At 37.8% G+C, this 13,014-nt stretch overlaps 1 protein-coding gene across 1 annotated transcript in view; it reads left to right on the forward strand.

Annotated features, from left to right (window-relative positions):
• The window catches only part of eif3hb (eukaryotic translation initiation factor 3, subunit H, b), a 156,278-nt gene that overhangs the window by 110,521 nt on the left and 32,743 nt on the right, over positions 1 to 13,014 (forward strand). Inside the window, exon 3 of the mRNA XM_088929008.1 lies at positions 10,359 to 10,526. Within this exon, the coding sequence (XP_088785134.1) occupies positions 10,359 to 10,526 (168 nt within the window). The remainder of the gene's footprint in view (positions 1 to 10,358; positions 10,527 to 13,014) is intronic.

Consider the following 13,014-nt stretch of genomic DNA (forward strand, 5'->3'; position numbering starts at 1 on the left):
GGTCACTGTTGCCATATCAGGTTTCAGATGAGTTTGCTGTGTTAAAAATACACAAAATAACTGTATGCACACATTCAGTAGTATTTGATATAATTATTATGTCTAAGATGTGCCTAACTAAAAACTTACAGGAAATGGACATAGAAGTACTGGTGTAACTTGTTTGAACTGCTGTGTGATCCTCATTAGGATAAGCAGGCTAAAAAGGGATGGATGTCGTTTTAGGTTCTGTTAACACATCTCAATGAACTGCAAGGAAATGTCTGAACGTGGAAAAAAAAAGGCTGTAACTTCTGTTCATATTTTATTTAACACTGCTCAGGTAGTGCAAGATTTATTTATTGTGTGTTTGCAAAAGTACATCAGAAAGTCATTGTGTTAAGAAGTTTGCAAGGCATAAATGTGATGAAGGTGGGTGCTTTTGAATTAACATCTTACGTCTGGGAGAATTCTTTTGCAAAAGAATTTAACAAGATCATATGGGAATTCTGGTTTGTTAATTCTATGATTCAGTGTTTGAATGTACCAAGGCCATGATATACTCTGTCCCTCGAGTAGATACTGAATTGAAATAGCTTCTGTCTGACATCATATTGACTGGCTTCAACACACAGCCTTCTGCTTAAATCTTTGTTTTTGAAACTTGTTTCCTACGCAGTAATAGCATAGCTCATCAGCTTTACATTGGGGCCTTTTCTCTTGTCATTTAAAAATATACCTGCGTTCTCCCTTTTGTTTGCGCCATACGGTATCAGTTTAAAAAATCAGATCCTTTCACTGTATAGGATCTTCTTTATTGGTTTGCCACAAGAAAAGTTTAGCCTGTACTGTCATCATGGTTTTCTATTTCTTAAATATATCATTTGGGAAGTACATCCAAGTCGAAGACTTGATCAATATGGAGTTCCCAGAAATGCTTTATGCGAAACCGCATTATACTCCTTAGATCTATGTTCCTCAAATCCTTATGAAGTACTGAAGTTTTATTTTATTTTAGGAGCCCATCTATCATAAAAAGGGCGTTGCCTATATAGGCTGACAAAAAGCAGTCCGCAAGAAGGATAATATGCATGTTTTTCAGAAAGGAAGGGTTATATTTGGCTATAAAGCATAGATAGAAGTGAACTCTGTAACCTCAGACCTCTTGAGTTTGTCTTTTGAACTTGCCAGCTTTTTTTTTGCTTTTGCTCTTTCTCATCCACACTCCTCAGCACTCAGCTGTTTCCATTTTGGGCTCAGAAAGAAAAAAGGAAGAAGAGAAAGAAGTGGGTGGTGGGGTGGGGGTGTGCTGTCAGCCTCACAAATAATACATAAAATCTTGTTACAAGTTCGTGCTGTGCTAAGCATGAGGAGAAACATAAACAGGAGTTTTCCCTCTAGAACCATGAGACTTGACATGGCTGGTAATTGGTTTTAATCTGTCTCATTTCAGTTGTTGCCTCACAGGAGCACATAGCTCCTCTGTGTGCTTACCTGGCACTGATGCAGATTTTTTTGCTGCCTTTTTTTGGCCTTAAGGTGAGGCTTCAGAATGCTGTTCATTTTTTTCCACTGGAGGTTTTAGTGATATTTATGCGTGTTACCGGTCTTGGACTTAATGTAATTTCATTTTATCAAGCTAAGAACACCATTCACCCTTTGAAGTGATCAGTTATACAGACATCTTTGCTTCTCATCTCTTAAAAAAAAAAGTTTGATGATCGAGCCTGACATGGGTTTTTTTTAGTAAAAGTTATGTTTCAATTGAAGGTAGCCAAAAACGAAATTTTTTTAGTAGCAGATGCCCGCTGTGCCTATTCAAATGTTTCTTCTTTTGTTCTCCTTACCAACCTTTTCACTTCATATTCCTGCTCCTCCTTTTTCACACTCAAACCTGAAGAAGGATCAAAAGCTGATTTTTTTTTCTCTTTCTGCTTTTCAAAGTGGAATTCTTCCGCTGCTTGTTTAGCAGTATTGGTACAAAGTTGAGGGCCGTCATCGTAATCGTTTCCTGGGCTCAAGAACGTACTCGTTTTTCTAAATGTAAAGCAAAGATATACAAGTTCTGCCGTGTTCCCAAGTTAGTTTTAAATGACTAGTTTCAGAGTAGAAATCAGTGTTAACAGACAAGGGAAATATTATGACCTTAATAAACGGAGCTCAGAGATAGGAAAGAGCCAGCACACTTTCACAAGCCAACATATGACCATAAAAAATCACTAAGTGAGCTTGCTTGCAGAGCGTTTAGGCTTTTAGACATGAAAAAGTAGAAGTAAAGTAAGGGTAGTGCCTGAGATGATTCCTAGTTTACTCCCTAGGTTTTGCATTATATCATTCAAAGTCCTCCAGCTTATTAAATCTATAGCATTTGCTAGAGGTTTTGAAGACCATTTTAGCCAGCAGATCTGCAGGTGAATGTTCCTGCTGGAAAGAGGCTTACCTAGCCGAACAAACCAGGTGCTGTAGGGCTGGCAGAGAGCTTTCTCTACGTGAGAGGTAGAAACCCCCCCCCAACATTTTTATCTCCTGTGATGGGGGGACAGAGAAAGAAATGAATTGTGTTGCTTTAACAGTCTGTTTTGTGGATGTTCTTTGATTCACAGGTTGCAAAACTATTCGAATTAAGATTAAAATGAAAGCGAGGAAGTGTGCAGTGAGGGGATGACAGGGCTCTGGTGCCTGTTGCATCTGACAGCCGTCTGGTCAATAGATGGCGCCATTGACCTTTATTTTCAGGCATTTGTTGGAGACCATGGTGTCTCTGACAAAGGTATCAGAGCTGAGCTTGCTGTAACAGGACTGAAATAATAAATAGCTCTGAAATGTGCCAAGAATTTTCACCCCTTCCTTACCAAGATTCTTATTTTTTCTTCCAGTGGATGTATGCCCAGGGTTTTGGTCTGTATATTCAAGGATGGGCAAGAATAAACGAGACTACAGTCAATTCATAGTTAAGCAACAAGTAAATGAATTAATTTAGAAGAACATCCTGTGAAATAGTTTAACTTGAGTGAACGCTTTAAAAAAGATCTTTCAAGAATGCCTTCTGTTAAAAAAAAATTGTCACAGGAATTTGATCAAAATAATTATTCAATGAGAAATTAATAACATTTTGTGTTATAAACACTTTTCGAACTCCTCAAGAACATGTTTGCTGTCCTAAGAAAGAAAAGGTTTAAAATGCAGCATTTCATATCTTCTTTATTCTGTATCTGGCATGTGCAAGTAAATAGAATTTGCCCCCACTTTTGAAAGAATATACGCCTGTGACTTAACTTTTGTGTGCTGCTCTGGCTTCAAGCCAGGTTTTCTTAAGCTAGGACCACAGGGACCCCAATACACGTTTTAACCAGGTATTGTCTTCCAATCACAGGGCAGCGCAGAGCCTGTATAGCAGCAGTCTAGGTGGTCTAAATTGTTGTTTTTACCTCTCATTGCTTGTAACTTCCAAGTGTCTGCTACTAATTGGTGCCTGAGCAAAGGTTGCATTGCCTGTGTGGGGACAAGAACTGTGTGGTTGTCTACTGTCAACTCTGTACATTCTGCACAGCCTTCTGCCTTTTTTTTCAGCACCATATGTTTCTTGATAAGTTGAGTTGCCTAGTAATTACCTAAAACACACAGAGCTCCAGGCGGCTGTTTCCCAGTTTTTTTTTTAAGTCCATTAAAAAATATTTGCGAGTCCAAGTTTCTAAAAAAAAAAAATCACTTTCAAGATGCAGTGCTAATCTTTTATCCTGCTTTGAGCACAGGACGCGTCATATTTTCTGACACTAAGGGCGTTTCTTTTTGAAATCTTAAGTTAATTGCTGTCTAATAGTTTGGGGGATGTGTGGTATCAGGCTGCTTGTGCCATGACAGCCTTAGCAGAGGAGTAGATAACAATCTCCCTGTGGCCACAGCAAGCGCCCTAATGAGACTGCTTAGGCTGTGATTAGAGTATTAATAAGGTATGGAGCAGACCACCTTCCATGTTGTGACTTTATATCAAGGTTTGGAAGGCAGGTGGGGGGTTGGTGGAGAAATACGACAGCAGAATGCTCATAGTGATTTAACAGCAGAGACTATACAGTGAGAGCTTTCAGTAGTCATGGAATGGGATTTTCTCCCTTTTCTTAGTGAAAACACATTTAATTAGTGTGGGCTAGCTGTGCTGTTGAAAGTCTACAGATAAAATGGGATTACTGTACGTCGTCTTTGTCATCTTTGGTCACATGCTGATTTGTTTCAAAGTTGAACTTAACTTAAGGAAGGTTACAGTTACTGAACTGTCAACAGCCACACTTCGCACTTCTGAGCTTGTGCTGAGGTGATGTTTAAACGACTGTCCATGCAACTGGTGTCCACCCCACAGCTGTATGTATGAATACAGTTGTAGAAATGTGTCCAAGCTGTATGCATTACTCTACATGGAACCCACCTCCTCCCCCACAGCCCCACATACTGCTAATCTGTCCCAATCCCATTTGCCAATCTGAGGTCATGATAATTCAGAAATTTTCTGTTAAAAAAAAAGTCTTTATCACTCCCCCGCTACAGATTTTCCAAAGAAAATACTGTGCATAGTCTTTGGGAACAATGAGCAAAACATCTCAAGAAAGCAACCTGTCAGATTTGAATCTCTCGGAGAAAGAAGGTATGGATTTTTTGTTTCTGCAGCACTAAGGTTTCCATTACATATACACTGCGAAGCTCCTCTCATAAAGAAGCACCTTGTTATAATGTCAAAAATTGTAGCAGTGCTCTGAGTTGTCAGCATCTGTTCCATTCCAGTGCTGTCGAAAGGTGCATAGCAGGGCGCAGGCTGGAAAGTTGCTATGGTATTGGAGCTCTCTGTTGTGCTAAATATGAAAAATGTGCTACTGTAAATGAGCTGTATATCCCTGAATGTAAATGCATATTAATGGGGCATCAAATACATCAGAGGAGATTAAAATACCTCTTTCTGTTTTCACTTGTAATATGTTTCAGATGCCATTACGCATGGAACTAGGAGGAGGGGGAGAACATTTAAAAAAAATAGAATTATTGTAAAATAACGATGAAATACTCTGTGATTTATTTTCGGTTTTTGCTTCTTTGTTTTTTCGGTAATGTCTTCTCTTGTTATCTCCGAAAGATAAAAAGCTTTATATTTTCCTGCTTTTGGTCTTCCTTTCTTCTGTGTCTTCCTTGAAAGTAGAATTACCTAGTGATAAGGTTGTAGTTTGGCTGTCATTGAACCTTGGCGCATATAGTCCCGCAGTGACAAAATCCAGTGCCTTTTTCATCAGCATTAATGAAGTGGCTGATAGTGTGAGAAAATGGAAACATTTTATTTCCTAAACACTTTTTAGTTTACCATTGATTTCCATTACATCTCAAAAGTCATCCTTCACGGCTGTGTCTGAATTTCTACGGTTTCTTTCCCTGTTCAGCACTGCGTGTGTGGCTTAGTGCTTGTTTCTGAAAGTACATTTGTCAAGAAATAATGATAAAAAAGAGATGTTGCTTCATAGAAGGTACAAGCAAAGGTGGTGGTGTTATTGTGGAGGGGGGGTGGGGGGGGTGTTGTTTGCCGAGATACTTAGTGAAGTCAGAATATTTCTATAGTGTCATGATCCGCACTAACTTTTTAATGAAGTGTTAAAGTCACTATTCAAGTGAAATCTCTTAGAAACAAAAGCAAGGGATTCATGCAGTTCTTTCATTTGTCCACAAATAAGCTGTCATTTTTTACCTCTTAAAGAAAATTAGATTCCATCATTTTAATCATAAATGAAAATATGTGGGGATTCCAAGTTTAAAGTCCTATAAATAGATTGTATTCGTATTAATTAAATACTGTAGTTTAATTCCACTAATTTAGGGACTGATCCCTGGTCACAAAAAATAGTGTATTTTGGTTTTCCTTGGAGCTAAGCTCTGAAGCACTTAATTGGATTAAACAGTTGCTTAATTAGGATGAGTTAGTGCACATTCCAGATATCTGCTTATTGACCATTGAAGATTATCTTCAAGACTATTGCTTTCCAGGGTCTGGTTTGAACTATAACCTAAGAGTAATAGAACATTTGTTTTATTACGTGCTGAAATGTTTGAAACCTATCTGCTTTAGATTTTGTTTTTCTGTAATTCAAAACAGGAAATGGTTTTTACATCATTTCAGGAAAAGATGCATCATTCCCTGTTACAGTACTGTGGTAACAGTAAACTGATTTGCTTCTTTGTGACCGTAGTTGGTTAAATGTCTACTAGTATTGTGTTCCTTATGAGTTGCTTAATTTGGATCGTCCTCACTACTTTTTCCTTTTCTGCAGCACCTTGGAAAGCTTGCAGTTCAAGAATTTACAAACCTTCAGTAGCATATGTTAAGCCTACAGAGCATTCATTTAATTGTTCAATGAACATTTGTCCCTGATTCCACTCTTTGTTGTTGCTTTCTAGCTCAAAATGTCAGAGAATTATAGTGCGCAGTTACAAGATGTTTATTGTCTTGATCTTTTTGTTTTTCCAGTGTCTGAAAGACTTGTTTTTTTTCTTGCCTTTTATGCATATAATCTGTGGTCAAGATAATTTGTGTTTGAGATTTGCCACTCTTTTAGGAAGGTTTTACTCTTTTTACTTTTGAATTTCTTTTTGCAGCCTTTGATAGGGAGTTATTGTTTGTCTGAAATCTGATATATAATAAAAAAAATCATAAAACCAAAGTGTTCTCAGTTTATTTGTTTCTGTAACTATTGTAAAAAAAAATAACTGGGTTCTTAAAAACATGTCCTTGTATATGAACCCAACAGTGCTCTAACAAATCTGGTTGTGTTTTGGTACCCAAAAGCCTTGTTTCAGGTTTCTGTCTATAAATTAAATCAGATAAAGGATCGTGGGCTAACATAGTGAACATGATTTGGTCTCAGTGTCTGGGGACAGCTTTGATCTTTATTTTTCACATCATAAAACAGTACAATTGCTTTTTAAGCTCTATTTACCAGTAGGCACAGACAAATAACACTGATGCCTGTATATGAAATTCACTTTAAGGAATAAGGTGAGTTCTTAAAATATCTGTCTCTGGAGAAGTTGAGGTTGTTTTGGCATTTTTTATGGTAGACACAATATAATGTTCAGAAAAATATGAAAGTTGGCTTGAGGAGGCTTTTATTTGTGTTTTTCTCTCCATTTGTTCAGTGTGCATATACACTAAACTTCTTCTTGTTACAATATGTAATTTATCTGTAAGTGTGCACATTTGTCTAAAAAGAATTTGTTCTTGAAGCTTTTTTTCACTTTATAAAATCAATTAGAACAGTGATTAGATCTCATTCGGGTGGAATATTTTACTTCAGCCTTATTTTATTATCAAGGATACAGTAGGATCTTTCAAACTTCAACATGGGGAAGTTCTTGAACTTATGAGACACAGGGCTTATCTCCGTCTGACTACAGATATTATTTTTTTTCAGCACATGCCTACCCAGTGACATTATTCTGAGTGTGCTTATTAGATATAGCATCCTCACTTTCACTGAGTAACTTGAACCGTAGTCTGAATCATAACCTTTCCTGCCTTCTGCTGGTTTGTGAAACTTGTATGCTTTTGGACCAGGAAAGGAATGTAAAAAACAGCCTTTTCAGCTATGCCATTTCTTCTTTATTTTCAGTGGAATGTGATTTGCATGTATTGGAAAATAATAGACGACAAGATGGGTTTGGTCTGTTCTGGCTTTCTAGCAACTGTCAACTTTTTGTCTGAATTGTAAGTTTAAATTCACTCAGGGTATACAAAATAACTTCTTTTTATGTAATATGTGTAATTTGTTTTTTACCTGGAATAGTTTCTAGATGTCCTGCAAAGCTCATGTGCCAACATAAGGCTTTTCTCCTTCCTACTGTAATGTGAAAATCAGTATTAATTTTTCTGTCTGAAACAATGTTTTTTTTTTCTATACCGAGTGTAAACAAGGCAAAAATTTCAGTCTGGAGTAACTACATTTTAAATTCCTTCTGGCCTTAAACACAACCTGTGTACGATCATTAGAGCTCGTCTCTTGACGGTGTCAAGCCACTTGAAATATAGTGCTGTTGATCCTTTAATTTTGCCCATTGTACTTGACAGAGTTAAGCTGTAGTCTAACTGAGTTCTATGGAGCATGGAAACTTTGACACACAGACTGTGGAAAGTCTCTAGTCTGTCATTATTCAGCTTTTCTCTCCCTCATGGTAATCTTTTTTGAATGGGAATTCCTGAAGCAAAAATTAAACTACCTCTTGACTTTCTCAGTGTTTTGTATTTGTGAATTTTTCACATTACAGTTCAGGTAATTATTTTGTCATTTTAGTGCTGCTGATTTTCTTGCATTTTGACTACAGACAGAAAGATTGGGCCTGTGCTTATTATGCTAAAAGTTAAATTATGGAATTATTTTTGTCTTCACCAAAAACTATTCCTGTATTTCTTTCAGGTGATATGCGTTTTTACAAAATGTTGCTTTAAATGGTTTGAAGGAATATTTCAAATAGTCCACTGACAAACCTTATTATTCAAAGGTTTTGATTCATCACATATACTGTAATACAGCATTGCTTTGTTTATTTTTGTGCTTCAGTTGAGCTATTAAACCTTACAACATGTTTTTCCACAGTTTGCCTTTATTGAAAGTTGTTTATCTGAACTGAAGGCTACTATATATTTATGAATTGTGAGCAACAAGTTTTTTTAGTACAAGTACATACCCTACAGATAGGGTTAACCCAGGGGACTATTTTAAATTCATTTAGGATGGAGAACAGAAAACATTTCTTTAAACAAAGAGTTTTGAGTATCTGGAACAGGCTTTCCATACAGGCGTTTAAGGCCCAGACTCTGGGCAGCTTTAATAAGAGTCTAGACACAATTTAAGTTTACCTTAGCTGCTAAACTACTAGACGAGCAAGGTGAGATGAATGACCCCATATTGTTAGCATCTTTTCTTGTGTTTTATATACAAGGCAAAGTGTGTCATTCTTATTGATATACTTCAAAATGAATGAAAGCCATATTGCAGTGAGTGCTACTGCATCATTACATTATGCCTTAAGCATTATTTTGAATTAAGCATTTAGTTTTGCATTTAAGCATTTTTGCATCTTATTTTCCTCATCAAACAGACATGGAAATAAATACAAGCATAAATATCTGCAAGACAGCAAGGTTCCAAATTGCAGACGAAAATCACCATACATTGTAACAGTCTTTTGACAGATGAACTCTCACTCATAGTCTCTCTCCTGATTGGAGAGACGGGAGAGTTGAGTGTAAGAGTAAACTGTGAGAGTGAGTACCACCCAGATCTGCTCCAGGAAATTTCTGACAATACAGGGTACAAGGCAAGTGTTTGGTCTTTGTAATATTTTTGTGCCTTAAGACTTTTTAGTGGCATTTTGGTGGTTATTATACTATAGACCTCTTTGAAATGAAAATACCAATAATAGCATGCTTAGAAAAATATAAACAATATTTGTTTCTCACTTGCTGCTTGATTCTCTGAGGTTATTTTGGCAAAACTAGAAAATTCTCCTGGAAGATTTTGAAGAAGTGTGATGGAGAAATTAGACACAGAGGTCTAAATCCCTGCATAAAAAGAAACTGAAGTGAGTCCTCTGCAGCCAGATTCATTTTCTCAAGTGTTTTGAGCATCGGAAAACAACTGTCTTAGCTGAAATGGGAACAGAGAATACCTGAGACCACACACATTTGGTAGCGAGTCAAGGGATGAAATAAAGGATCAAAGCAGATCACATAAGCTAACTTCTTAAGTTATTCAGTACAGTATTCTGCAGTATAGTATAAAAATGTTTTCTTGACTGTAATTCAATATTTTTAAATGTTTTTTTTGGTGGCATTCAGAACTGTATAACGCACCCCAAAAGAGTTGAGCCATAAGTATAATATTCTGTATTGATGTATTTTCACTTTCAAGTTGTTGTAACACTAAAAGAATCTCGTGACAAGACCTTAACTGAGTTTAGATGTAGGTGACTATTGTCAGATGTGTGGCCTCAAGCTTTATTTCCAGTGGGCAGCAGAAGGTTCTGATTTACAGCTGTCAGAGTACAACAAATAAATTTGTCAAATCTTTTTAGGTTGCTTGAAGGCTTTTTCGGGCATCTTTTTTTTTAAGCCAGAAAAAAAACTCAGAAAAATTGCTAGAGACCCATTTTATTTTTGAAATTATATTGTGAAGTCAATGTGTCCCCCGTCCCCACAAATCACTTATAATTTTGGGGATGCCCGACAGGTTTAAACGTTAAATATTACTTTTAAATATTGCTTTTTATTTCCTTCCAGTTACTAAAAGGGCGTGTTTGTTTCCGAATGGACTAGTAACTGAAGCGAAACTCTTCCTTTTCTTGGTTTCCTGCAGTTCAGTACCAGATGGAGATGATGCGAAGCCTGCGGCACGTCAACATCGACCATCTCCACGTCGGCTGGTACCAGTCCACCTATTACGGCTCTTTTGTAAGCCGTGCCCTTTTGGATTCCCAGTTCAGCTACCAGCATGCCATCGAGGAGTCTGTGGTCCTCATTTACGGTAACTCTGCCCGCCAATTTCTTTTTCATTAATATGCCCTCCCCCCCCTCCCGCGGTCTCCCCCTCCTTCTTTTACACTGACTTCGACAGGCCTACCTCTAAGAGTAGCTTTGGCAAGCCCCACCAAATAAATACCAGCCCAGTGTCTGCAGCAGCCCCAACAGCGGCTCAGTCTAGACAGGGTTTCCTTCTTTCTGTTTATTTTTCTTGCTATCAGAGCCCTGATGTGTACATTTTGGAATGCCTGAGTAGCTGCTTCATTTTTATTCCTCCTTCCAACCAGTCACCCCACCCCTCCACCCCCCCCACCCTCCTTTCCTCTCCCCTCTCTCCTTTCACTGATGGCTTATGGCCCCAGACCAGATGTCTCACAAAAACCGATTGCTGGAGTCTGGCTCAGTACGTGACCAAGCAGTTCTGACACGTTCTGCCTTTTTTTTCAGCCCTCCCCCCTCTCCTCCCCTTTACCGCCACTACCTCCATTTATAAACTGTCTGTGATTAGAGGAAAGAAGGGGGGGTGCTAGGGGCTAACAAAACCTTGACTGTTTTTAGCAGCCTCCCCCCACCTTTCCCCCTTTCAAACTGCATCTTTAAGTAAGTTTCCTGTGCGTTTCCCAGCCCAGATGTTCTGCGCTACATCAGAGCTGTAGGTAATTTAGCGGTTTTATTGCACAGACCTCTCTCTCTTTTTTTTTTTGTACAAAAAGAAAAATAATAATAAAACTGGTCCTCAGCTTGTCGTATCTGGCAGGATCTTCCAGGGCTCCCAGCTGCGAAGTGAATGTAACATCCCCGGGTATCTGTCAAGAAAGATCTTAATGAATATGATCAATCTCAAAGAACTGCCCCCTGAAATTGTTTCAGCATGTTAACAATTGGGTTCCTCTCCAGAATGACTTGTTAAAGCCCACTTCACAATGACTGGAAAACTTTGCATCACTAAAGCCAAATGAATTTGCTTTGTCCCAGGGTTTAATGTTGTTTTCTAATCCTTTTGTTTCCTTCTTTTTTTTTTTCCCTCGCCTACCGAGTGTTCGTAAATGCAAACATTGGAATACGTTTTGTTGGCAAGTACTCAGAGGCCCCCTGTCTTCCGTGTTGCACGACGTTCACTGATGGGAAAAATTGTGTAAAACCTAAAGCGAGTAGCTGCAAGCCGGTAGACATGCCAGTTACCCATCCTATGTATGTGAGGAGTCCTAATGCCATTCCCTTGCAGAAAATGCCAATTAAATCGTTTGTCATTTCTGAGATGATGAAAATAGAATGTTCCATTCTATTATTTGGAGGGCAGGCACAACCTGCCACACACAATCACACCCAGCCATCGCACAAGGGAACACCTGCCTGTTTTGATTTGATAATGAGCCCAAATGGATGTCAAAACTTTTTGTCACAGTTCTGAATTACTAGTAACTCCCTTGGAGCATATATGAACAAAAGTTATTCACAGTCTAAAAAGCAGAAGGTATGTTTCAATGCGTGTGGAAGTACTACTGTGTGATAGTGACCTCCTCTTCAGCTCTGTTTTGAATAGAAGTGTGTATATATAGGATAGTTTTCTTTATCTGTTGAAATATGCTGCTTAAACATTAAACCCTCAATGCATAAGTTGAGATTTCTAGTATATTAATTTAAAATTGCAAGATCACATTTTAAAACCAATATGTTTTAGGAATATGTTCTGGTAGCACACTTAAACAGGAAAATTGATAAAGCCTTATAGCTAGAAAATGCATGGTTACTGACAACTGAATGAATGCGTACAGGTCTTTTCAGAAAACAGCTACTTAAAAAAACCTTCATTTGTGAAAGCTCCCAGATGCATTTTTCAACAACCTTGATACTTCTCTCTGCATTTTCTATAAGACTTTGGTTAACAGGAGCTGCATTAGCATTTATATCATGTCTAACACAAACAAGCCATAAACAAGGATGTGATTTAAAAGTTTTATAAGACAAATTGTAAGTTCAAGGTATCGACCAAAAGGCCTGGAATGAGAAATTATTTGATTAGGTTAAACAGCATGTTGGCTCTTGCGTACTTGTGTTTATATATCTGCAGTTCATGTTGGCTGCAATATTTCCCCTTGAGTTACATTCTGTAGTCTTGCTACACTGCTGTCATAAGAAGTTGCCTGGACTTTTATGGTCAGCGAGATAAGCTCTGAAAGTAATTGACTTAATATTTCTGCCTGTGTTAAGGAATGAAATAGTTGGTTCTTTTGCCAGACAAATATGGATTAAAATGTTGAATCTTGAACAACTTTACAGTCTTTAAGAATGGGGTGGAGAAAAAGTCATTGGATCTAATCTTACTTTGGTGACACCTATGTTCTCTAACAAGAAAACCCTTGTAGGAAATAATTCTGTATTGTATACAGCCACAGTAATAGACAAAGCACCTGTGATTTGCAGTGCTAGTAGTCATGGCAGTTAAGGAAAGACTGTTTAAACTGGCAGAAACTGCACCGGATATTAAAGAG

The sequence above is a fragment of the Atractosteus spatula genome, chromosome 12, assembly GCF_055471065.1.
Source record: "Atractosteus spatula isolate fAtrSpa1 chromosome 12, fAtrSpa1.hap1, whole genome shotgun sequence".
NCBI classification, from domain to species: domain Eukaryota; kingdom Metazoa; phylum Chordata; class Actinopteri; order Semionotiformes; family Lepisosteidae; genus Atractosteus; species Atractosteus spatula.